At 46.9% G+C, this 25,264-nt stretch overlaps 1 protein-coding gene across 1 annotated transcript; it reads right to left on the reverse strand.

Annotated features, from left to right (window-relative positions):
- Positions 1-1,682: 1,682 nt before the first annotated feature.
- Positions 1,683-19,253, reverse strand: RCE1 (Ras converting CAAX endopeptidase 1). The gene is made up of 8 exons (XM_073554696.1): positions 19,033-19,253; positions 18,845-18,947; positions 17,227-17,310; positions 17,071-17,149; positions 16,797-16,964; positions 10,762-10,833; positions 10,581-10,643; positions 1,683-2,703 (listed from the first exon to the last, which is right to left on the reverse strand). Exons 1-8 carry the CDS (start codon positions 19,203-19,205, stop codon positions 2,468-2,470), a joined length of 978 nt encoding a protein of 325 aa, XP_073410797.1. The 5' UTR covers positions 19,206-19,253; the 3' UTR covers positions 1,683-2,467.
- Positions 19,254-25,264: the final 6,011 nt, after the last annotated feature.

Below are 25,264 nucleotides of genomic sequence, written 5' to 3' on the forward strand. Positions count from 1 at the left end.
CTCCCACGGAGAGCAGTGGACATTCAAGGTTCTAGTGAGGAGTCATACACCAAGCAATGGGGTCCTCATTACTCATTTGGGAACTGACAGTAGTTGGGAGCAGCCATAGTGTTAAGGCTCTATTCTGTGAGAAGGGGGCTTTAGAGTTGGCTTTTTAAGTGTGATGTGTAAAGAATGTCTAATCTTATCACACTGAGATCGCACTTCTAACCCTTAGGCCGGGGTCACACTAACCAACGCAAAATACGGTCAGTATTTTACAGGCGTAATACGGATGAATGGCCCCTAAATAGTGCTCCGTATGTCATCCGTAATCAAGGTGTGGTCGCGTATTTTGCGCATGTCAGCATCCGTATGTAATCCGTATGGCGAGATTTTCTCGCAGGCTTGCAAAATGGACATATAATGGAGCCCTATGACAGGGTTTATAACACAAACCAAATAGATATAGACACATAGAATGTATATATATATATATATATATATATATTCTGTGTGTCTATATCTATTCTTTCATTTCTTTATTAAACCTGTCAGTGTGAGTTTACTGTATAGCGCACTGAATTGCCGGCTTTGCTAAAAGACACCGGGTGCGTATTTCTCGCAAGTCACATGTGTGGTCCGTGTGTAATCCGTATTTTTTGTGCACCCATAGACTTGCATTGGCGTATTATGGGCGTAGTACGCTGACAATCGCAGCATGCTGTGATTGGCACGGAGCGTAGAATACGGATGAGAAATATGCGGCTGGTGCGAGGGACCCCAGAGAGAATCATTGGTCTGTGTCTAATGCGTGCTTTTAGCGCCTCTCACTTGGCCGTATTCCTTGCCAGTGTGACCCCGGCCTTAAGGCCCCGTTACACATAACGCTGTCCCAGCGATCCCACCAATGATCCGACATTGATGGGATCACTGGGACATCGTTAGACAGCCCCTCCAGCGATCAGGACCAGCGAGCAAGCTGGTTTCCAATGTAAACAGCAGGTAGCCAAGAGCTGCGCGTCTTAGATACCCGCTGTTTACATTGGAAACCAGCATCCAGCGTCGCTGATCTCTCGCTGCCGCACGCAGCGATGCGTGCTGGCCAGCGGGAGACCAACGATCAAAAAATGGCCCAGGACGATCCTGCACGATCAGCGATACCCGGCAGGGGGGGCCGGTCGCTGATCCCCGTCACACACAGCGATATCGCTGATGCGTCACAAAATCAGTGATCTAATGTAAGATGTAAGAGTGTGAAGTGCAAGAGAAATGAAGTATTAAATATAACCAGGAGTGCCCATGCCGGCTTGAAGAAATGTGCCTATTGTCTGATGGACATCGTTCAGCATATTTTTTTTTAAATTTTTTATTGTTGGACTTTGGGCTCCCTCAACTTGTTCTGTAACATCTGGTCCAGGCCAGCCAGCTATAGCGGTACCATCCAATCTGCAGAGGCGTTCCACCCAGGTAACACACACACACACACACACACACACACACACACACACACACACACCATTTTCATGTAGCATGCCAGGGCGTGGAACAAAAGTACCCCAGCCCCTGGCTATCGCCCCGCTCCACGTTACACGTTACACAGATAGGAGCACGCTTTTAGCACAGCAAGTACCCACTCCCCAAGCCGTCACTTTTAATGGCACAGACCGTGCATGAGGAGACACCAAGCTGAGATATTTGGATGAAGTAATAAAAGTGATAATTTCATAAAAAAACAAAACCGAATATTGCTTTTATGTCAATGCAGTTCCACTAGACATAGGCTTAAAAAAGACATTTAGTAGCAGCAGCTGCACCGTTTCCAAGGTCTACAACCAAATGTGGAGCTAAAAATGCCATTCTCCCTTCAGTTTGCGAGATCCTGTAGCAGCGTTTAGATATTTGCATAAAAATAGAAAAGTCAACATTCTTCTTCATTAAACTTACTCCCGACATTATTAGAAGTTTAGGTCAAGTAGATACGAGGTCTCCTGTAATAACCAGAGTGAAACAGTGGTGTAAATTTTTGTTGCTGTTTTCCTTTTTACCCCACCACCAAAAAAAAAAAAAAAAGTGACCATTTTACAGCTGGGTCCACATCTAATGTAAAAAAATAGAGCAATATGTAATAGCTTTACATCCAAAAATATATGATATCTGGTGGCAAACAAACACCTAGTCCTAGAAATGTTAGTACATGTGCAAGTTCGGTATTTTGCTTGTTATGGGGGAGAAGTGTGTCTTCCAAAAATAAGAGCTCCTCTTTAAATAATATAAAGACGTCTCGCACAAAACGGTTCTTCTTAAAGTTGCCGGAACCGATCGATATCTATAACAAAAGTTCTGCCAGCCAGGTATCAGGTACGTTCGCTCGGTGCAAAAATATTACCAATAAATGAACTATGTTCACCAAAATAGACCCCTATCGTTTTTTGTTTTTTTTGTCAGCCATCATCACGGCCATGGAGTTCAAAGACCGTGTTTATGGTCATAGACAGAGAGAGTGATGGTCTGTGGAGCGCTTGTCCAGTATGGAGCAGATGGGAATGTCCCCGTACAGAACGGGATCCGTCATAGGATAAAGCAGCAGGAAAAACAAGACAACCCCCAGCACATAGAAGAAGACAATAGTTGCACGTTGCGGGTGATCCAAAGCTGTAAAAATGGCTGGGAATCCAATGTAATTGCAGAATGAATGGCACAGAACGGGTCCGATGAAGTGTCCTAGAAAAACAAAAAACAAAAGATGGGCCAGTCATTGCAAGATCTAATCTGTGCAAAAAGAAAAAATAAAGTCAAACACCTTCTATATCATTCTCACAACGCTTATGGTTATGCAACAGAGCATCATATAGGTTTTTGCAAACTTTGGATTAAAGGAAAACTGTCACTAGGTTTCTTGCTATTCAGCATAACGCAGAGAAAAAGAACTTGATTACAGTGATGTGTCACTTACTAGGCTGTGTGTCAATGAAATCAGTGTTTTATCAGCAGGAGATTATCACTACAAGTCTAGTTGTTTTGTGCCTCTGAGTTCTTCTAATCTATGTAACCCCACCCCCCTCACTGATTGGCAGCTTTATACACTGTATGTTGACAGAAAGCAGCCAATCAGTGGAGTTACACAGAGCTCCGAATTCAAAGCAGCGCTAGATCGGCAGCAGAGAAAACGGTGATTGTATCAAAATAACAGCATAGAGCGTAGCAGATGATACATTGCCAGAATCAGAGCCTCTTTCCCTACATTATGCTGCTCTCGGATTACATAGCAAAAAAACTGGTGACAGATTCCCTTTAACCACTTGTAGGATTCCGAACTGTGAAGCGGTTAGAGACGTGACATAAGACTGAACGTGTGCACAGCGGTCATTTTTACATTGCTGTGAACGACGTGTCATGTGCACATACCCCAAGGCTGGTTTTACACATCTGTGTTTCAAGGTCCTAATATGGACCCGGCTGCAGATCTTCTGATCCAAAATAAATATCCTCATAGACATAGATGAGGCCGTCACATTTGGGTCAGTAGACCGGCAGACAGTCCGTACTCTGACTGTGAAACAAGTGTGTGGAACCAGCGTGACTTGTCTCAGACTGAGCCCTTGAGGAAGGGCACACTGGTTAGGTTTATACAGATCTTTAACCCCTTCATGACAGGAGCTTTTTTCGCTTTTGCGTTTTCGTTTTTTGCTCCCCTTCTTTCCAGAGCCATAACTTTTTTTATATTTTTCCGTCAATATGGCCATGTAATGGCTTATTTTTTGCGGGACAAGTTGTACTTTTGAATGATACCAATGGTTTTACCATGTCGTGCAATAGAAAACGGGAAAAACATTCCAAGTGCGGTGAAATTGCAAAAAAAAAAAAAAAAAAATGCAATCCCACACTCGTTTGTTTGGCTTTTTTGCTAGGTTCACTAAATGCTAAATCTAACCTTCCATTAAGATTCTCCAAGTCATTATGATTTCATAGATACCAAACATGTCTAGGTTCTTTTTTATCTAAGGCCTCTTTCACACTTCAGTTGTTTGACGTCAGTCAAGATGCGCCGTTTTGCAAAAGAAAAAGGATCCGCCATTTTTTTTGATGGATCCGTTTTTTTCCCCATTGACATGCATTAGCAGCGGACTTTGACGTATGGTCATCCGTTGGATCAGTTTTTTGACGGATCCGCCATAATTTTGGCGTCCACTGTCTTAAGTGGACGGACAATGAAACGTTTTTTTGTCTGCGTTAAAACAGCGGATAGGGCGGCGGATCCGTTGCCAACCGTTATTTGACGGAATCCGGCAACGGATCCGTTTTTTGTTTTTACACTGAGCATGCCCGGAAGAATTTCCTTGCCAGAAATTTAACCCAAAATATTCGCTCTCTCTCCTTCCAGACTTTAAATTTCAGTCTCTAGCTGCTAAAGCGGATCAGTCCAAAAACGGATCCGGTGGCATCTGTTTGTGCCACAACGGAGACAGATCCGTTTTTTCACAACCTGGCGGATTTTGACTGAAGTAAAAAAACTGAAATGTGAAACAGGCCTAAGGGGTGAAAAAAAATTGCAAAGTTTGCTAAAAAAAAAAATAATACAAATTGCGCCATTTTCAGAGACCCGTTAGCATCTCTATTTTTTGTGATCTTGGGTCAAGCGAGGGCTTATTTTTTTGCGCGCCAAGCTGACTTTTTAATGATACCATTTTGGTGTAGATACGATCTTTTGATCACCTGTTATTGCCTTTTAATGCAATGTCGCAGCGACCAAAAAAACGTAATTCTGGCGTTTTGATTTTTTTCTCGCTACGCCATTTAGCAATCAGGTTAATTCCTTTTATTGATAGATCAGGCGATTCTAAACGCGGTGATATCAAATATCTGTAGGTTTGATTTTAGTTTTATTTTGAATGGGGCAAAAGGAGGGGTGAATTGAACTTTTAGATATTTTGCATTTTTTTCATATTTTTAAAAACAAAAACATTTTTCTTTAACTATTGGCATGCTTCAATAGTCTCCATAGGAGGCTAGAAGCTGCCACAACTTGATCGGCTCTGCTACATATCGCCTATATGTAGCAGATCTACTGCATTGCTATCAACGCCGACCACAGGGTGGTGCTCACAGCAATCCAGCATCAACAACCATAGAGGTCTCAAGGAGACTTTTGGTTGTTATGCCGACACATTGGTGACCCGCCATCACGTGACGCAGGTCATCCAGTGTGCGTATTTCCGGCCGGATGCGCTTGTTAAATGCCACTGTCAGAGTTTGACAGCAGCATTTAACTAGTTAATAGCCGCGGGTGGACCGCAATTCCACCTACAGCTATTACAGGGACATGTCAGCTGTTTAAAACAGCTGACATGTCCAGTCTTTGAGGTGGGCTCACCGCCGGAGCCCTCATCAAAGCGGGTGATACTGACATTGGCATAGTAGTACGTCTGATGTAAAACCCTCCATGATTTATATGTACAGCTGCCCGGAAAGTTACAAAGACTATTCTGGAAACAAACAAGCATTTGGCCATTTTCATCTGGGCCATGGATTTTAAAAGAGTCTGACCCCTGGAAAACTTCACAACATTAATCAAGACCAAAATCTTTTGACTGAAAGTGATAACTCCTGTCTTTTAGAAAAGAGAGATTAAATTTGACAGTAATATATATAATATTTTAAAGCTGTGAATAGCCTGAAAAAAACAAACAAAACAAAAACAAAACACACCACTAAATTGCAGCCTGACTATAGGCAACTCACAATTCACATGCATCTTAAAGCTACCGTATGTGCAGACAGTATTTTTGCAAAGTTTTCAGAAAATGAGCACAACCTCTAATTTTTTTTTTCTTTTTTAAAGGGGTTCTGCCAGATGACGTACTATCCCGTCCATGTGCCCTGGGACTTAATTCCCATGGACGGGATAGTACGTCGTCATCGATCAACCGCGCTCATGGGGGGAGCGCGACTGATAGTGCCAGGTATCAGTTGTGGGAGCCAGGTGTCAGCTGTGAGAATCAGCTGACACCTGGCTGCGAAGTGCCAGGAGCGGTCACGGACCGCTCCCGGCACTTTTACCCCCGGCACACTGTGATCAAACATGATCGCAGTGTTTCAGGAGCAGGCAGAGGGGTTGTCAGCGTGACAGCACCTCTGCCTTTGGATCGGAGACCCCATGGCATGTCGCGGGGTCCCAATCGCTGACATGGAGACCGGATGACGTCATGATGACATCCAGGTCTCCAGGCCTGAGAGACTTCTGCTGTCAGTGCGCAGAAGCTGCAGTGCTGACAGCTTCTATAGCATGCAGATCTGCATGCTACATAAGCGATCAGCTTGCACAAAATGAGTGTCCCATAGTGGGACAAAGTGTAAAAGTAAGAATTAAATAAAAAAAAATCTTTTAAAATAATTGTAAATATTAAAAAAAAAAAAAAAATCAATATTTATTCTAACAATAAATCACATATTTGGTATCCCCACGTCCGTAACGACCCAACCTATAATGTACCACTAGTTAACCCCATTAGTGAAAACCATTTAAAGAAAAAAAAAAAAAAAGCCCCCCCCCCCCCCCAAAAAAAAACGACAATGCTTTATCATCACACCGCCGAACAAAAAGTGGAATAACACGCGATCAAAACAACGGATATAAATAAACATGGTACCGCTGAAAACGTCATCTTGTCCCACAAAAAACGAGATGCCATACAGCATCATCAGCTAAAAAATAAAAAAAAAAGTTATAGCTGGCAGAATACAGCGATGCAAAAATAATTTTTTATATAAAAGTTTTTATTATATAAAAGCACCAAAACATTACAAAAAATTATATAAATGAGGTATCGCTGTAATCGTACTGACCCAAAGAATAAAACCGCTTTATCAATTTTACCGCATGCGGAACGGTGTAAACGCACCCCCCAAAAGAAATTCATGAACTGCTGGTTTTTGTTCATTCTGAATCCCTAAAATCTGAATAAAAAGCGATCACAAAATGTCACGTGCCCGAAAATGGTACCAATAAAAACGTCAACTCGTCCCGCAAGAAATAAGACCTCACATGACTGAGCAAAATATGGAAAAATTATAGCTCTCAAAATGTGGTGATGCAAAAACTAATTTTTTGCAATAAAAAGCGTCTTTTAGCGTGTGACAGCTGCCAAACATAAAAACCCGCCATAAAATAAATCAAACCCCCTGTTATCACCCCATTAGCTAGAGAAAAATAAAATAAAAAAAATGTACACTGCTCAAAAAAAATAAAGGGAACACTTAAACAGAATATAACTCCAAGTAAATCAAACTTCTGTGAAATCAAACTGTCCACTTAGGAAGCAACACTGATTGACAATCAATTTCAGATGCTGTTGCGCAAATGGAATAGACAACAGATGGAAATAATTGTCAATTATCAAGACACCCTTAATAAAGGAGTGGTTCTGCAGGTGGGGACCACAGACCACATCTCAGTACCAATGCTTTCTGGCTGATGTTTTGGTCACTTGAATGTTGGTTGTGCTTTCACACTCGTGGTAGCATGAGACGGACTCTACAACCCACACAAGTGGCTCAGGTAGTGCAGCTCATCCAGGATGGCATATCAATGCAAGCTGTGGCAAGAAGGTTTGCTGTGTCTGTCAGCGTAGTGTCCAGAGGCTGGAGGCGCTACCAGGAGACAGGCTAGTACACCAGGAGACGTGGAGGGGGCTGTAGGAGGGCAACAACCCACCAGCAGGACCGCTACCTCCGCCTTTGTGCAAGGAGGAACAGGAGGAGCACTGCCAGAGCCCTGCAAAATTACCTCAAGCAGGCCACAAATGTGCATGTGTCTGCACAAACGGTTAGAAACCGACGTCCACAGATGGGGCTTGTGCTCACAGCCCAACACCGTGCAGGACGCTTGGCATTTACAACAGAACACCAGGATTGGCAAATTCGCCACTGGCGCCCTGTGCTCTTCACAGATGAAAGCAGGTTCACACTGAGCACATGTGACAGATGTGACAGTCTGGAGACGCCGTGGAGAGCGATCTGCTGCCTGCAACATCCTTCAGCATGACCGATTTGGCAGTGGGTCAGTAATTTTATGGGGTGGCATTTCTTTGGAGGGCTGCACAGCCTTCCATGTGCTCGCCAGAGGTAGCCTGACTGCCATTAGGTACCGAGATGAAATCCTCAGACCCCTTGTGAGACCATATACTGGTGCGGTTGGCCCTGGGTTCCTCCTAATGCAGTACAATGCCAGACCTCATGTGGCTGGAGTGTGTCAGCAGTTCCTGCAAGATGAAGGCATTGAAGCTATGGACTGGCCTGCCCATTCCCCAGACCTGAATCCGATTGAGCACATCTGGAACATCATGTCTCACTCCATCACATTGCACCACAGACTGTCCAGGAGTTGGCGGATGCTTTAGGCTAGGTCTGGGAGGAGATCCCTCAAGAGAACATCTGCCGCCTCATCAGGACCATGCCCAGGCATTGTAGGGAGGTCATACAGGTACATGGAGGCCACACACAATACTGAGAGGGACGTGGAGGCCACACACAATACTGAGCATCTTTTCCTTGTCTTGAGGCATTTCCATTGAAGTTGGATCAATCTGTAATTTGATTTTCCACTTTGATTGAGTATCATTCCAAATTCAGACCTCCATGGGATATTAATTTGGATTTACATTGATCATTTTTATGATTTATTGTTCTCAATGCATTCCACTATGTAATGAATAAAGATGTGCAACTGGAATATTTCATTCAGTGACGTCTAGGATGTGGTATTTTAGTGTTCCCTTTATTTTTTTGAACAGTGTATTTATTTCCATTTTCCCATTAGGGTTAGGGTTGGGGCGTGTTGGGGTCACAGTTGGAGTCAGAATTGGGGGGGGGGGGGGTTCCATGGTTTAGGCACATCTGGGGCTCTCCAAACGTGACATGGCGTCCAATTTCAATTTCAGCCAATTTTGCGATGAAAAAGTCAAAGGCGCTCCTTCCCTTCCGAGCTCTGCCGTGCGCCCAAACAGTGGTTTACATGCACATATGGGGTATCAGCGTACTCAGGACAAATTGCACAATAACTTTTGCAGTCCAATTTCTCCTGTTACCCTTGGTAAAAATAAAACAATCTGGATCAGAAGTAAATTTTTTTGTGAAAAAAAAGTTAAATGTTCATTTTTTTTAATCATTCCAAAAATTCCTGTGAAGCACCTGAAGGATTAATAAACTTCTTGAATGTGGTTTTGAGCACGTTCAGGGGTGCAGTTTTTAGAATGATGTCACTTTTGGGCATTTTCTATCATATAGACCCCCCAAAGTGACATCAAATGTGATGTGGTCCCTAAAAGAAAATAGTGTTGTAAAAATGAGAAATCGCTGGTCAACTTTTAACCCTTATAACTTCCTATAAAAAAAAAAAAAATTTTGGTTCCAAAATTGTGCTGATGTAAAGTAAACATGTGGGAAATGGTATTTATTAGCTATTTTGTGTGACATATTTCACTGTTTTAAGGACATGAAAATGCAAAGTTGGAAAATTGCGAAATTTTCAAAGTTTTCCCAAAACTTCCGTTTTTTGGTTTTTTTTTTTTCCACAAATAAACGCAAGTTATATGAATGAATGTTACCACTAACATGAAGTACAATATGTCGCGAGAAAACTATGACAGAATCACCGCCGGGATCCAGAGAAACGTTCCAGAGTTATTACCTCATAAAGGGACAGTGGTCAGAATTGTAAAAATTGGCCCGGTCATTAACATGCAAACCACCCAGGAGGTTAAAGGGGTTAAAAGGATTTGGGGAGTTTCTGCTCAATTTCTGTTCTAAAACCACCTAAAAAAACACCACTGTGTGCATATACCACTGGGGTATGGCTATGCAGCAGCTTTGGCTGCAATGTTGGTTGCCAGGCCAAAGATTGCAATGTGCTGCTGCTACGACTTTGCAGAGTAATACAAGTGAATGTGATTGCATTGCAGTGAGAATACAAAGACACAAAAACAAATCTAACGGTCTGAATTTTTGTGATTTGCTTGTCAAGGTCACAGCACCTTGCGGTTTGCAATACAACCTCCATTACATTCACATTATGAGGGGATGTAGAAGTGGCACAAAGTGCTCTTTAGCTACATGACCTGTGTCATGGCCAAAGCCACGGTGTGACCCACTCCGGCCTCGTTTTCCAAGCTGCAAAGTGACCGAATGACAATTATTAGATGTGGTCTTCATGTCATGCTCCCGGGTGAAAGTGGACAAAGACTATTGCCAATCACTCAAATATTCTTCCCAAAATGCAAATATTTTAGAACATGTTCCCAAGGAAAAAAAAAAAACAGGAGAAAAAAAAAAAAAAAAAATAAAATGAACTAACTCGCTGCAAGTTTTTAATTTCATAACCTTACTGTCAACAGCGCTGATACGGTGGCGCGTGTCTGGCAAATCAAGAGTTTCCATCTTGGTTTCCTGACCTTATGTGAACATAGCTTAAAAGAAAAGCATAACGGAAAGTTTTTACATTTCTATTTGTTTGTTTTTTAATCCAATACTACTTGTGGGATAATATTTTAAAAAATGGCAATGAAACAAAGTCTGTATCAGGACTAAACGCCACACGTTCTCACCTGTTCTTATGAAGATAAATGCGGTGTATGCTCCAAACACTGCAGTGTATGAAAACTGAAAAGCTACAAGAAAAATAAAATGGCCTCAATTGTGCAAATTAAACAAAGAAACAAAAAAAAAAAAAGACAAAATGCTAAAAATAAAATTCTATTCATAGTCTGAAAATGGCACATTACATACCGGCAGACAGAAATATGCTCAGGACGGTACCTTGCCGAAACCTCAGCTGTTCAATGACATGGTGAAAATGAGCTGAAAAAAATAAATAAAATAAAATTAGTAATTATATATCTAAGAATGAAGCAGAGCAAGTGTACTCTCCTAAACGTACCCAAGAAAGTGTTCACAGAAGTCCGTGCAAACACCTGTTAGGCCGCGTTCCCACGATGAGCTTTTGATATTGCAGATTTTCTGCACCCATTAGGCTGCGTTCACACGTGGCGTTTTTTTCGCGTTTCTGCGGCGGTTTTAACCGCGCGATTTTGCCGCGAAAACGCGAAAAATAAGCATCCCATGCATGCCTATGGGATTCCGCAATGCTGTACTAATGCTGCGGTTTTTACCGCGGCGGAATCGCTTCGCGGTAAAAACCGCAGCATGCTCATTAATTTGCGGAATCGCGGCGATCCCGCACCCATAGGAATGCATTGTTCCGCTTACTTCCCGCAAGTGGCTGTGCACACCATGCGGAAAGTAAGCAGAACATTTGCGGATGGTACCCACGGTCCGGAGGAGAGGAGACTGTCCTCCGGGCTTTGGGTACCATATCCCTGTAAAAAATAGAATTTAAAATAAAAAATATTGTTATTCTTACCTTCCGACGTCCCGCGCAGTCTTCCTGCTTCTCTTCACGCTCTCGTTCCCAGTAGTCCTTTGCGAAAATGCCCACAATGGCGTCCGTTCCCGCGGGATCGCGAAGTCTCGCGGTCATCGCGAATTACCGCGAGACGTCGCGATCCCGCGAGAACTGACGTCATCGCGGGCATTTTCGCAAAGGGTAAGAATAACACAATTTTTTTTTTTTTTTTTACATTCTATCTTTTACAATTGATGCCGCATAGGCGGCCTCAGTAGTAAAAAGTTGGTCACACTTGTCAAACACTATGTTTGACGAGTGTGACCAACCTGTCAATCAGTTCTCCAAGCGATGCTACAGATCGCTTGGAGAACGCTAGCATTTTGCAAGCTAATTACGCTTGCAAAATGCTAGTTTTTCCGCGGGAAAATCGCGGGAATTTAAAATGCGATTTTCCCGCGGACTGGAATTCCGGAATTCTCGTGGTAATTTCCGCGAGAGTTCCGGTACGTGTGCACTTAGCCTTAAAGGGAACCTGTCACCTCGTTTTTCCGCTATAAGCTGCGGCCACTTCCTTTTGGGGCTTATCTACAGCATTCTATAATGCTGTAGATAAGCCCCTGATCTAATCTGGAAGACAAGAAAAACAAGTTTTATTATACTCACCCGGGGCCGGTCCGGTCCGATGGATGTCGCAGGTCTGGGGCCTTCCATCTTCGTGCAATGTCATCATCCTCCTTGTTTCGTGTCGTGGCTCCTGCGCAGGTGTACTGATCTGCCCTGTTGTGGGCCGAGCATATTCCTGTAGTGCGCAGGCGCTGGGCCTCTCTGACCTTTCCCGGCGCCTGCGCACTGCAGTACTTTGATCTGCCCTCAACAGGGCAGGGATTTACGCCTGCGCAGGAGCCGTGACACGAAACAAGGAGGATGACGACATCTCTAGAAGATGGAAGGCGCCGGCCCCGGACCTGCGATACCCATCGGATCGGACCGCCCCCGGGTGAGTATAAAAAAACTTGTTTTTCTTATCTTCCAGGTTAGATCAGGGGCTTATCTACAGCATTCTAGAATGCTGTAGATAAGCCCCAAAAGGAAGTGGCCGCAGCTGATAGCGGAAAAACGAGGTGACAGGTTCCCTTTAAGTAAAATAGATTACGCGCCTTCTTTTCAAAAAGAAGCATTGTATAAAAAAAAAAAAAAAAAAAACCACCCAAAACTCATCGTGGGAACGTAGCCTAAGTTCTCGGTCAAGGTTTTAAATTGCATCATCATTCTCGGCGGAGGTTTTTATATTATGCAGAACTAAGATAATAATGGGATAATATTGGCTGCACACAGACTGTAAAAATAATTGCCTGAACTTACCCCGAGCCTAAATTCAGACAAATGTATGTTTGATTCGTTTGTGTAACAGACTGCACATAGACCAATACTAGTGCACAGGTCCACATTGGGGGAGAAAACAGAAAAAATTATAAAACCTTGCAAATTATTTTATTAGGGGATTTGTCTTCATTCCAGTAAAAAAAAAAAAAAAACCCCAAAAAACATGCAAGTTGCTTCTAAACCCCGGATTTTGGCCAGTCTATTTGCATTAATATCAGAGCGCACGCATTTGGAGTACAGATGATGGCAGTGATGGGACAGCACTAGTGATGAGCGAACGTGCTTGGATAAGGCGATATCCTAGAATGCTCGGGTGCTAACCAAGTGATATCGGCGCAATCGAAAAATATGCTCAGTCCCTGAGGCTGCTGCAGGAGATCGTTCTGATAAGCAGAACACTCAGGAGTAAGGCAATACTCATCACTGCCATCATCTGTACTCCAAAGGAATACGTTCTGATAGCAATGTAGCTGAAGGCAGGCAAAGAGACTGAGGAAAAAGCTGCCATTTACAGGTGTTTTTTTTGTTTTGTTAAACAGAAATAAAAACAAATTCCTTAATGAAGATATTTGGAAAGTTTCATAACTTACCATTCTGGATAAAATAAAAAAAAAAAAAAAATAGCTTAGGTATTCTTTTTAAAGACTACATCAGTAGGATCAACCCTCCTAAGCCATCTGTATGGACATGTAGGTCATAGAAAGTTGGGTAAAATGATATCATGATGTCTGCGATCTGATGTCTTAAGAAAAGCATGGATTTTGCTAGAATATGTAAATGAGCTGTTAAGATCTATGGGCCGGACTTAGATGTCCCTGATCTGACTACAGAGCTTATGTTAAATGAAAGGCAGTGTGTTACCAGTGTGAGACATGTATATCAGGAGAGCAGACTGCCAGTCATTACATGTCTCACACTGGTAACGCTCCTTTCATGTAAAATAATGTGTGGAGGCAGATTCTCAGGGAGATCTACATCCAGCACATAGATCTTAACAGCTCATCTACATATGGACTAGAATGTTGAATTCTCTGGAATAAGACATCAGGCCGCAGATATCGGGGTATCATTTTGTCCAACTTTTTATGACCTACATGCCCATATAGACGGCTTAGGAGGGTTTCTCCTACAGACAGATGCCATTTAACCCCTTTCTGCCAGCTGACGTACTATCCCGTCCATGGGACCCGGGCCCCTATGCCTATGGACAGGATAGTACGTCATTGCGATCAGCGGCGCTCACGTGGTGAGCGCCGCTGATCGCGGCCAGGTGTCAGCTGATTATCACAGCTGACACCCGGCACTATGTGTGAGGGGCGGTCACGGACCGCCCCGACATGTTAACCCCTTGCACACCGCGATCAAACACGATCGCAGTGTACCGGGGGTTTAGGGAAGCATCGGCAGGGAGGGGGCTCCCTCTGTGCTTCCCTGAGACCCCGCAGCAGTGCAATGTGCAGCGCTGCTGCGGGGGCCTCCTTCCCTGCAGGTCCCCGAATCCAAAATGGCGGTGGGGGCCTGCAGGGAGCCAGCTTCCTCAGTGCCTGCAAAGCAGAGGCATGAGGAAGTCTGCAGCAGTGCCTGTGACAGATCGCTGATCTGTCACAGCGATCTGTGATGTGACAGATCAGCGAAGTGTAAAAATAATTTATAAAAAAAAAATACGCTAAATAAATTAAAAAAAAAAAAAATTCCCCAATAAATTCATTTTTTGGAAATAAAAAAAAAATAAAAGTACACATATTTAGTATTGCCGCGTCCATAACGACCCGCCCTATAAAACTGTCCCATTAGTTAACCCCTTTAGCGAAACCCCTTAAAGAATAAAGATAAAAAACAAAGCAAAAAATAATGCTTTATTATCATACCGCCGAACAAAAAGTGCAATAACGCGCAATCAAAAAGACTGATATAAATAACCATGGTACCGCTGAAAACGTCATCTTGTCCAGCAAAAAACGAGCTGCCATACAGCGTCATCAGCAAAAAAATAAAAAAGTTATAGCTCGCAGAATAAAGCGATGCAAAAATAATTATTTTTTTTATATAAAATTGTTTTTAATGCATAAGGCTGTGTGCACATGCTGCGGATTAGGTGCGGATTTTGTAAAATCCGCAGGTCAAAATACCTGCGGTTTTACCTGCGGATTGCTCTGCGGTTTTTCATCTCCTCAATGGAGGAGATGGCAAACCGCAGCGGAATCCGCAGAAAGAATTGACATGTCAATTCTTTCTGCGGATTGAAAACCTCAGATAATCCGCGCGGAAAATTACGCACCGTCTGCATTGCATTTTTTGATTCCCATAGGGAATCATGGTACTGTACTGCTGCGGGTCCGCAGCGGCCGGAACCGCAGCGTGTGCACATAGCCTAAAAGCGCCAAAACATAAAAAATGACATAAATGAGGTATCGCTGTAATCGTACTGACCCGAAGAATAAAACCGCCATATCAATTTTACGGCAGGCAGAACGGTGTAAACGCACCCAAAAAAGAAATTCTTGAAACGCTGGTTTTTGTTCATTCTGCGTCCAAAAAAACAGAATAAAAAGCGATCAAAAATTGTCACTTGCCCAAAAATGGTACCAATAAAAACGTCAACTTGTCCCTCAAAAAATAAGATCTCACATGACTCTGTGGGTCAAAATACGGAAAAATTATAGCTCTCAATATGTGGTGATGCAAAAACTATTTTTACAATAAAAAGCATCTTTTAGCGTGTGACAGCTGCCAAACATAAAAACCGCCATAAATAGTAAATCAAACCCCCCGTTATCACCCCCTTAGTTAGGGAAAAATAATAAAATTACCCCACATATGGGGTATCAGCCTACTCAGGACAAATTGCAAACCAACTTTTGGGGTCCAATTTCTCCTGTTACCCTTAGGAAAAAAAAATTGGGGGCAAACACATCATTTTTGTGGAAAAAAAATATGATTTTTTTATTTTCACGCCCGGGCGTTATTAACTTCTGTGAAGCCCTTTGGGGTTCAAAGCTCTCACCACACATCTAGATAAGTTCCTTAAGGGGTCTAGTTTCCAAAATGGGGTCACTTGTAGGGGGTTTCCACTGTTTAGGTACATCCGGGGCTCTCCAAACGTGACATGGCATCCCATCTGAATTCCAGCCAATTTTGCATTGAAAAAGTCAAACGGCGCTCCTTCACTTCTGAGCTCTGCCATGCGCCGAAACAGTGGTTCCCCCCACAAATCAGGTATCAGCGTACTCAGGACAAATTGCACAATAAGTTTTCCAGTCCAATTACTCCTGTTACCCTTGGTAAAATAAAAAAAATTGGACCTGAATTAATTTTTGTGTGAAAAAGTTAAATGTTCATTTTTTTTTTTAAACATTCAAAAAATTCCTGTGAAGCACCTAAAGGGTTAATAAACTTCTTGAATGTGGTTTTGAGCACCTTGAAGGGTGCAGTTTTCAGAATGGTGTCACTTTTGGGTATTTTCTATCATATAGACCCCTCAGTGACTTCAAATGTGATGTGGTCCCTATAAATAAAATGGTGTTGTAAAAATGAGAAATCGCTGGTCAACTTTTAACCCTTATAACTTCCTAACAAAAAAAAAAAATTTTGGTTCCAAAATTGTGCTGATGTAAAGTAAACATGTGGGAAATGTTACTTATCAACTTTTTTGTGTGCCATATCTCTGTAATTTAAGGGCATAAAAATTCAAAATTGGAAAATTGCAAAATTTTCTAAATTTTTGCCAAATTTCCATTTTTTTTCACAAATAAACGCAAGTTATATGAATGAAATTTTACCACTAACATGAAGTACAATATGTCACGAGAAAACAATGACAGAATCACCGGGATCCATGGAAGTGTTCCAGAGTTATTACCTCATAAAGGGACAGTGGTCAGAATTGTAAAAATTGGCCCGGTCATGAACGTGCAAACCACCCTTGGGGGTGAAGGGGTAATTCAATGTAACGTGTGTGTTGTGGGACAAATCTGAAAATTTGCAACAGAAAGATATGTAAATGGAAACTACATTTATATAATGCAATACTTACCAATGCCAAAAAAGAGTGGACACGTAAAAATAGCCGTGCCTGGACTAGTACATGGTACCAACATGGGCAACATGCAGGCTCTAAAGACCAACTCCTCTGTAAGAGGCGCAATCACCTGGTTACGAAGCCATCGCATGTCAGTGAAACAGAGCATCCAGAAACAGGGATCTGCAGGTTGCAAGCAAGGAAAAGAAGAAAAAAAAAAGACCCAGGATGAAAGTGCCATACAGAGTGTCCCTACATTAGTGCCATGGTCGCACTCAGAAATACTTACCAAAAGCAACTTTCAAGCCATCAAGAAAACCCCACGGGCAATCCAGAGCCAGCTGGACCAGAGGGCCAAGGAACAAAATCTGCATTTGAAGACAAGAAAAGGTGATAAATGCCACATGAAAATGAAGCGTGCGGCTGCCAGTGCCGTGAGTCTTACCATGGTAAGGAGCAGCGGTAACAAGGTTGCTGTGAAGATCCCGTCTAAGCGGAAACCCATGAGAGGAAGTATGGCTGCCTCCGTCTAGAGAGAACACAGAATTGCACACGCTGAGTTTCTAATGTAGGAGAAAGTGGAGCAATTTCTTGGAAGGGGCAAAAAAAAAAAAAAAATCCCAAAATAGTTGCAAAAGAAGAAAAAACCCTGTAGGAAGATGAAATATCACAGACAAAAGGCTGTTGCTGCAAACATACAGTGTCTGCAATCTTTACACTTCTGCACTTGAGCAGAATAGACCGTCAAGGGGGTGACGGCGCGCTGCAGCATGACAGACAACAGACGTGGTACTGGAAGGTGCTCCGGCGGGGCAGGCAGCAGAAGAGGTGACGGCGGCAGAGGCGGCGCTCCGCTGGGGCAGGCGGGGCGCACGGCAGAGGCGCTGACGGACCTCCGGCGGGGCGCACGGCAGAGGCGCTGACGGACCTCCGGCGGGGCGCACGGCAGAGGCGCTGACGGACCTCCGGCGGGGCGCACGGCAGAGGCGCTGACGGACCTACCGCGGGGCGCACGGCAGAGGCGCTGACGGACCTACCGCGGGGCGCACGGCAGAGGCGCTGACGGACCTACCGCGGGGCGCACGCCAGAGGCGCTGACGGACCTCCCGCGGGGCGCACGCCAGAGGCGCTGACGGACCTCCCGCGGGGCGCACGCCAGAGGCGCTGACGGACCTCCCGCGGGGCGCACGCCAGAGGCGCTGACGGACCTCCGGCGGGGCGCACGGCAGAGGCGCTGACGGACCTCCGGCGGGGCGCACGGCAGAGGCGCTGACGGACCTCCGGCGGGGCGCACGGCAGAGGCGCTGACGGACCTCCGGCGGGGCGCACGGCAGAGGCGCTGACGGACCTCCGGCGGGGCGCACGGCAGAGGCGCTGACGGACCTCCGGCGGGGCGCACGGCAGAGGCGCTGACGGACCTCCGGCGGGGCGCACGGCAGAGGCGCTGACGGACCTCCCGCGGGGCGCACGGCAGAGGCGCTGACGGACCTCCCGCGGGGCGCACGGCAGAGGCGCTGACGGACCTCCCGCGGGGCGCACGGCAGAGGCGCTGACGGACCTCCCGCGGGGCGCACGGCAGAGGCGCTGACGGACCTCCCGCGGGGCGCACGGCAGAGGCGCTGACGGACCTCCCGCGGGGCGCACGGCAGAGGCGCTGACGGACCTCCGGCGGGGCGCACGGCAGAGGCGCTGACGGACCTCCCGCGGGGCGCACGGCAGAGGCGCTGACGGACCTCCCGCGGGGCGCACGGCAGAGGCGCTGACGGACCTCCCGCGGGGCGCACGGCAGAGGCGCTGACGGACCTCCCGCGGGGCGCACGGCAGAGGCGCTGACGGACCTCCCGCGGGGCGCACGGCAGAGGCGCTGACGGACCTCCCGCGGGGCGCACGGCAGAGGCGCTGACGGACCTCCCGCGGGGCGCACGGCAGAGGCGCTGACGGACCTCCCGCGGGGCGCACGGCAGAGGCGCTGACGGACCTCCCGCGGGGCGCACGGCAGAGGCGCTGACGGACCTCCCGCGGGGCGCACGGCAGAGGCGGTCACCACACACTATGGTATTTACCTTGAAGCCTGTTAACTCTTTCCAAACCCATAGAAACAGAGGGGACAGGGAGGACACGACGAGCACACTGGTGAACCTCCTCTTAATGACCGCAGGGTGATCTCTGGGGACAGGAAACAGACAGGTGTCACACACAGCAGGTGCTGCAGCCGGGGATGCGGCTCCCTCCGCCGGACCCGCTACTCTACCTGGACAGCTCGCTCTTCCACACATACAAGCTGCCCACGTAAGAACACGCCAGGGTGAGGCAGCAGAGCACGGACAACGCGCACAGCCCCGAGGCGGACACTGCAGCGTGAGCCTCAGACATGGCAGGTGAAAGAGGGAAGGGGGAAAGGACCTGTGATGATGTCATCACCATGTGACCAGTCACGTGTGAGGGAGGAGCCAGGCTCTGTAGTTCTACTGTAGTGATGGGGGCAGTCCGGCTCTACACACAGAGCGCTGCTTTCCCCACTTATCACTCCTGTCCCTTCACTATGAAGTCTGGGCCTCACTATACAGCTGTACAGGTGTCTAGTGACGGCTCTTTAGCCATGTTCTCAGCCTGTAGCTCCTGGGGTCAGGCCCTCACTCCTGTCTGTGTTGTGACTTGTGTTATTCCCTAATGTCTGATATTTGTAGTGTGGATTACATTAGTGCAGTGTATGTGTACTCCCTGACTGCTTATGGGGGCGCTCTGGTATTATGTGTACTCCCTGACTGCTTATGGGGGCGCTCTGGTATTATGTGTACTCCCTGACTGCTTATGGGGGCGCTCTGGTATTATGTGTACTCCCTGACTGCTTATGGGGGCGCTCTGGTATTATGTGTACTCCCTGACTGCTTATGGAGGTGCTCTGGTATTATGTGTACTCCCTGACTGCTTATGGGGGCGCTCTGGTATTATGTGAACTCTCTGACTGCTTATGGGGGCGCTCTGGTATTATGTGTACTCCCTGACTGCTTATGGGGGCGCTCTGGTATTGTTATGTGTACTCTCTGACTGCTTATGAGGGCGCTCTGGTATTATGTGTACTCCCTGACTGCTTAAGGGGGCGCTCTGGTATTATGTGTACTCCCTGACTGCTTAAGGGGGTGCTCTGGAATTATGTGTACTCCCTGACTGCTTATGGGGGCACTCTGGTATTGTTATGTGTACTCCCTGACTGCTTGTGGGGGAGCTCTGGTATTATGTGTACTCCCTGACTGCTTAAGGGGGTGCTCTGGTATTATGTGTACTCCCTGACTGCTTATGGGGGCACTCTGGTATTATGTGTACTCCCTGAATGCTTATGGGGGCACTCTGGTATTGTTATGTGTACTCCCTGACTGCTTGTGGGGGAGCTCTGGTATTATGTGTACTCCCTGACTGCTTATGAGGGCGCTCTGGTATTATGTGTACTCCCTGAATGCTTATGGGGGCACTCTGGTATTGTTATGTGTACTCCCTGACTGCTTGTGGGGGAGCTCTGGTATTATGTGTACTCCCTGACTGCTTAAGGGGGTGCTCTGGTATTATGTGTACTCCCTGACTGCTTATGAGGGCGCTCTGGTATTATGTGTACTCCCTGACTGCTTGTGGGGGAGCTCTGGTATTATGTGTACTCCCTGACTGCTTAAGGGGGTGCTCTGGTATTATGTGTACTCTCTGACTGCTTATGAGGGCGCTCTGGTATTATGTGTACTCCCTGAATGCTTATGGGGGCACTCTGGTATTGTTATGTGTACTCCCTGACTGCTTAAGGGGGCGCTCTGGTATTATGTGTACTCCCTGACTGCTTAAGGGGGCGCTCTGGTATTATGTGTACTCCCTGACTGCTTGTGGGGGAGCTCTGGTATTATGTGTACTCCCTGACTGCTTAAGGGGGTGCTCTGGAATTATGTGTACTCCCTGACTGCTTGTGGGGGCGCTCTGGTATTATGTGAACTCTCTGACTGCTTATGGGGGCGCTCTGGTATTATGTGTACTCCCTGACTGCTTATGGGGGCGCTCTGGTATTATGTGTACTCCCTGAATGCTTGTGGGGGCGCTCTGGTATTATGTGTACTCCCTGACTGCTTATGGGGGCGCTCTGGTATTATGTGTACTCCCTGACTGCTTGTGGGGGCGCTCTGGTATTATGTGTACTCCCTGACTGCTTATGGGGGCGCTCTGGTATTGTTATGTGTACTCCCTGACTGCTTATGGGGGCGCTCTGGTATTGTTATGTGTACTCCCTGACTGCTTATGGGGGCGCTCTGGTATTATGTGTACTCCCTGACTGCTTATGGGGGCGCTCTGGTATTATGTGTACTCCCTGACTGCTTATGGGGGCGCTCTGGTATTATGTGTACTCCCTGACTGCTTATGGGGGCGCTCTGGTATTATGTGTACTCCCTGACTTCTTATGAGGGCGCTCTGGTATTATGTGTACTCCCTGACTGCTTGTGGGGGCGCTCTGGTATTATGTGTACTCTCTGACTGCTTATGGGGGCGCTCTGGTATTATATGTACTCCCTGACTGCTTATGGGGGAGCTCTGGTATTATGTGTACTCCCTGACTGCTTATGGGGGCGCTCTGGTATTATGTGTACTCCCTGACTGCTTATGGGGGCGCTCTGGTATCATGTGTACTCCCTGACTGCTTATGAGGGCACTCTGGTATTATGTGTACTCCCTGACTGCTTATGAGGGCGCGCTGGTATTGTTATGTGCACTCCCTGACTGCTTATGGGGGTGCTCTGGTATTATGTGTACTCCCTGACTGCTTATGGGGGAGCTCTGGTATTATGTGTACTCCCTGAATGCTTATGGGGGCGCTCTGGTATTATGTGTACTCCCTGAATGCTTGTGGGGGCGCTCTGGTATTATGTGTACTCTGACAGCTTATGGGGGTGCTCTGGTATTATGTGTACTCTCTGACTGCTTATGGGGGTGCTCTGGTATTATGTGTACTACCTGACTGCTTATGGGGGCGCTCTGGTATTATGTGTACTCCCTGACTGCTTATGGGGGTGCTCTGGTATTAAGTGTACTCCCTGACTGCTTATGGGGGTGCTCTGGTATTATGTGTACTCCCTGACTGCTTATGGGGGCGCTCTGGTATTGTTATGTGTACTCCCTGACTGCTCATGGGGGCGCTCTGGTATTATGTGTACTCCCTGACTGCTTATTGGGGCGCTCTGGTATTATGTGTACTCCCTGACTGCTTATGGGGGTGTTCTGGTATTATGTGTACTCCCTGAATGCTTATGAGGACGCTCTAGTATTATGTGTATGGGTCGCCCTCCCAGGGCAGCGGGGTTACACAGTACCGGGCCGGTGTCGGGGGGAGGTGTCACAGCGGCGGTGACCCGGTCCATGGCCCTGGGCGCCCAAATCAATGGTGGTTTTTAATGTAGTTTATGGGATAATTCGTGACGCCACCCTGTGGTGTTCGGCAAGGGAGGTGTTAAGCAGACGCTGCATGCAGATCCGCTGAGACTGATGGTGTGGTGCAGCAAAGATGATGTAGCTCCCCACAGGTGGAGCTGTAGTCCCAGGGCAGTGTAGGTGCTATGGATCAGGAGAGGCGCAGAATGGTATGGATGCTGGTACCCAGATGTAGCCGTGCTGAAGGTGTTAGCGCACACATAAATGGAGGACACCAGAGCTTGCAGTTTCAAAGCTTTACTCACAGTTCGTGGTACACACTGGTGCCTGCCTCCGCGCCATGTCCTCCGGGGTAAAGACTCAACCAACCTCCCGGGCAAGTCAGGGCTCTCCTCTCCAACACTCCGCCAACATGTACCTTCCTGAATGACTCCGCCAATGCGCCTTGTGGTGTGAAGCACTCCAGTACTTGGTAACACTGGAATGAATCCTAAGAGATGTTCCTAGAACTCTACTTGCATGGCAGACAGCTGTAGCCTGCTTCGGGGACGCCTCACTCTCGGCTCTCTATCTGTGTTGCTGTTGTGCCTCAAGTCTTAGATGGGAGTACTGCATTTACAGCTAACTACTCCACCGGTGTCTGCTGCAGAACCATAAGTGTCCATACAACCTCGGGGACTGGGCCCCGGCCTTGCGCTGAGAACCTATAGGCAGGGTTCCTCTTCCAACCCACGTCTCCTCTCTGTTCTCTACTCCTTCGTTCCGTACTTGACTCTCTTTCTTATGGAAACTTAGGTTACAGTTCTACATCTTTCTCCTTTCCCGTGCCAGCTGGCTCAGGTTACTGAGGCAGCTGCAGCACTCCTTCTTCCAGGGATCCTCACTCCTCTCTGAGTGACTTCCTTCTCCTGGGGAACTGTTCTCGCAGACTGCCCCCGCAGACTGACCTGTAATTCTAAACCTTCCCAGTCTTTTATGTATTCTAACTCCACCCACCTCCCAGCACGTCCAGTGTTCCAAGCAGGAAACCACCAAAGGTGCTCTGCTACTCTCCAAGTACAGTGCCGCTTGTGACTATGCAGAACTACCCTGTGTGTGTGGGGTGCGAGTATTGGAGCGTGGAAAGGAGCTCTCAACTTACCCTGATGGTGGGGCACTACACCTTAGGAGAAGGTGCAGTACATCTGTGGCGACTGAGCCTCAGGGGCGCCACATACCCCCCATTAAACACAGCACGTCCTCGGGCTGCAAGGTAAACAAAGTTGACAGCAGAGAAACATACAAAAATTTTTGTAATGCAGAACAAACTTTTCTTATACTAAGCTTCCTAATATAGGAGGTACTCATTCTTCAACGTTACCAACAATTCTATCTAAAATTCTAAGTAAACAGTGCAAATCTTTCTCAATTCAAAATGCTGTACTCTGTATCACATTTCTTTATCATCTTTCTCTCTTCTAGACGTAAGACGCTGACCGCAAATACCTGATCCGTCACCTGTCACTTTCAATTCTTTATTCAAATTACTCATACATTCCTAATTCTTCTAATAAAAGCCATTTCTCAGTTACTAATACCCTCATACTTTTCAATAACACAGTTCAAAGATTCTTGTAAGTGCTGGACACCGCTCCCAGTCGGGATTCCTTGCAGTGTCCTTGGATGTAGACATCATCTTCGAAAAGTGTCCATGCAGAACATTATCATCGCAAAGTTTCTGTATGTAAAACCAAGAAAGGGCACCTAAAGAAGTGTAACTATTTACAAGAAAGTTTGTGACACACTCCAAGTTCATGATCACTGTAGTTCAAATGAAGAAACGCTGCCAATCAAGAAATGGTGAACAAAAGGGCTACCAGCAACAAAAACAACATAGTAACCAAAAATGAGACACAACTGGTGCAAAATACCCTCCTGGGTAACGAGACTGGTATTAACGCTGATTAGTGCTGATCCCCTCCTGGGCTTCTGGAAGCTGGTGAACCGCTACCAGGTGAAATACTTGCAGGTGCTTCTGCTGCCGCTGGTGACTCAGCTGGTACTGTCGCTGGTTCCTCAGAATCTGACTCCTCGGTGTCCATCGGGACCTCAGCTAATGGCACTGCAGTCGGGGGTTGACGGCGGAGGTCAATTGGGCCATTCCTATCCGTGGGTTCCGCTCCCAAAGCTAGGGTCAGACCTGGAGCGGTAATCATACCTGCCGCTCCCGGACGCGGTTCCGGCTCCAGTACCTGGTGGTGGATGGTTGCGGCCGCCACTCCCGGAGTTGGTGATGTAATGGTCCGCAGCTGAATTCGGTCGGAGGCAAGATCGGTTCCTGCCGGGGTCGTCGGTGGAGGCTGGTGCAACTGCGCCCAGTCCAGACGGAGATGCGGTCCTGGCCCTCCGTTCTGTTCTAGGGTCCTCATATATCTCCTCCGGACGGGGCTCACCCGGTGGCAATATCGGTTATGAGGTGGTGGCGGTCGCTGCCGAGGATGTATCAGCGGTCGCAGCCTCTGCAGGGGTGGTCCGGGGGCGAGCGGCTTCTCCTTTCCCCCCCCCGTTCTTCTGTCTTCTCTTCTCTTTCCATCAGGGCGTTCTCTCTTTCTTCTTCCTGCCTCGGCCCCTTTCCCGCCACTGGCTACTTCTGCCCCTCCTTCCGGGGGCGACGTCTTCCAGCGCCTCCATACCAAGCCAGTATACGAACCCCTCGGGGGTGGGCAATGTAGCTGTCACATAGTAATTCAGGCAGGGGAGGCCCAAGACTCTGCGGTCTTTTCCTTGGACCTCCTTTCTCTTCACGCCCTTCTCCACGCCATCGGCCATTTTCAATGTTCATGTCACAGTCTATTAAATTGGGTCTTCTGCACATTTTCAAAAGTTCTAAGTCCAACAAATCTCAGACACACAGAACCCGATGGCATCAGGTCTCGTCATCCTGTTCGATGGTATCGGGTCTCGTCATCCTGTTCGTGACGCCAAGTTGGGTCGCCCTCCCAGGGCAGCGGGGTACTCGGTACCGGGCTGGTGTCGGGGTGAGGTGTCACAGCGGTAGTGACCCTGTCCGTGGCCCTGGGCGCCCAAATCAATGGTGGGTTTTTAAT

The sequence above is a fragment of the Dendrobates tinctorius genome, unplaced genomic scaffold, assembly GCF_039654945.1.
Source record: "Dendrobates tinctorius isolate UK_male_01 unplaced genomic scaffold, ASM3965494v1 ptg000211l, whole genome shotgun sequence".
NCBI lineage: Eukaryota > Metazoa > Chordata > Amphibia > Anura > Dendrobatidae > Dendrobates > Dendrobates tinctorius.

Excerpts from the sequence above, each read along its gene's own strand:
- RCE1 (XM_073554696.1), bottom strand. The coding sequence starts at position 19,205 with ATGGTGATGACATCATCACAGGTCCTTTCCCCCTTCCCTCTTTCACCT. Across the intron at positions 10,644-10,761 it reads GAGCATATTTCTGTCTGCCG|CTTTTCAGTTTTCATACACT; the intron begins GTATGTAATGTG and ends TTTTTCTTGTAG. Across the intron at positions 2,704-10,580 it reads ATTTATCTTCATAAGAACAG|GACACTTCATCGGACCCGTT; the intron begins GTGAGAACGTGT and ends TTGTTTTTCTAG.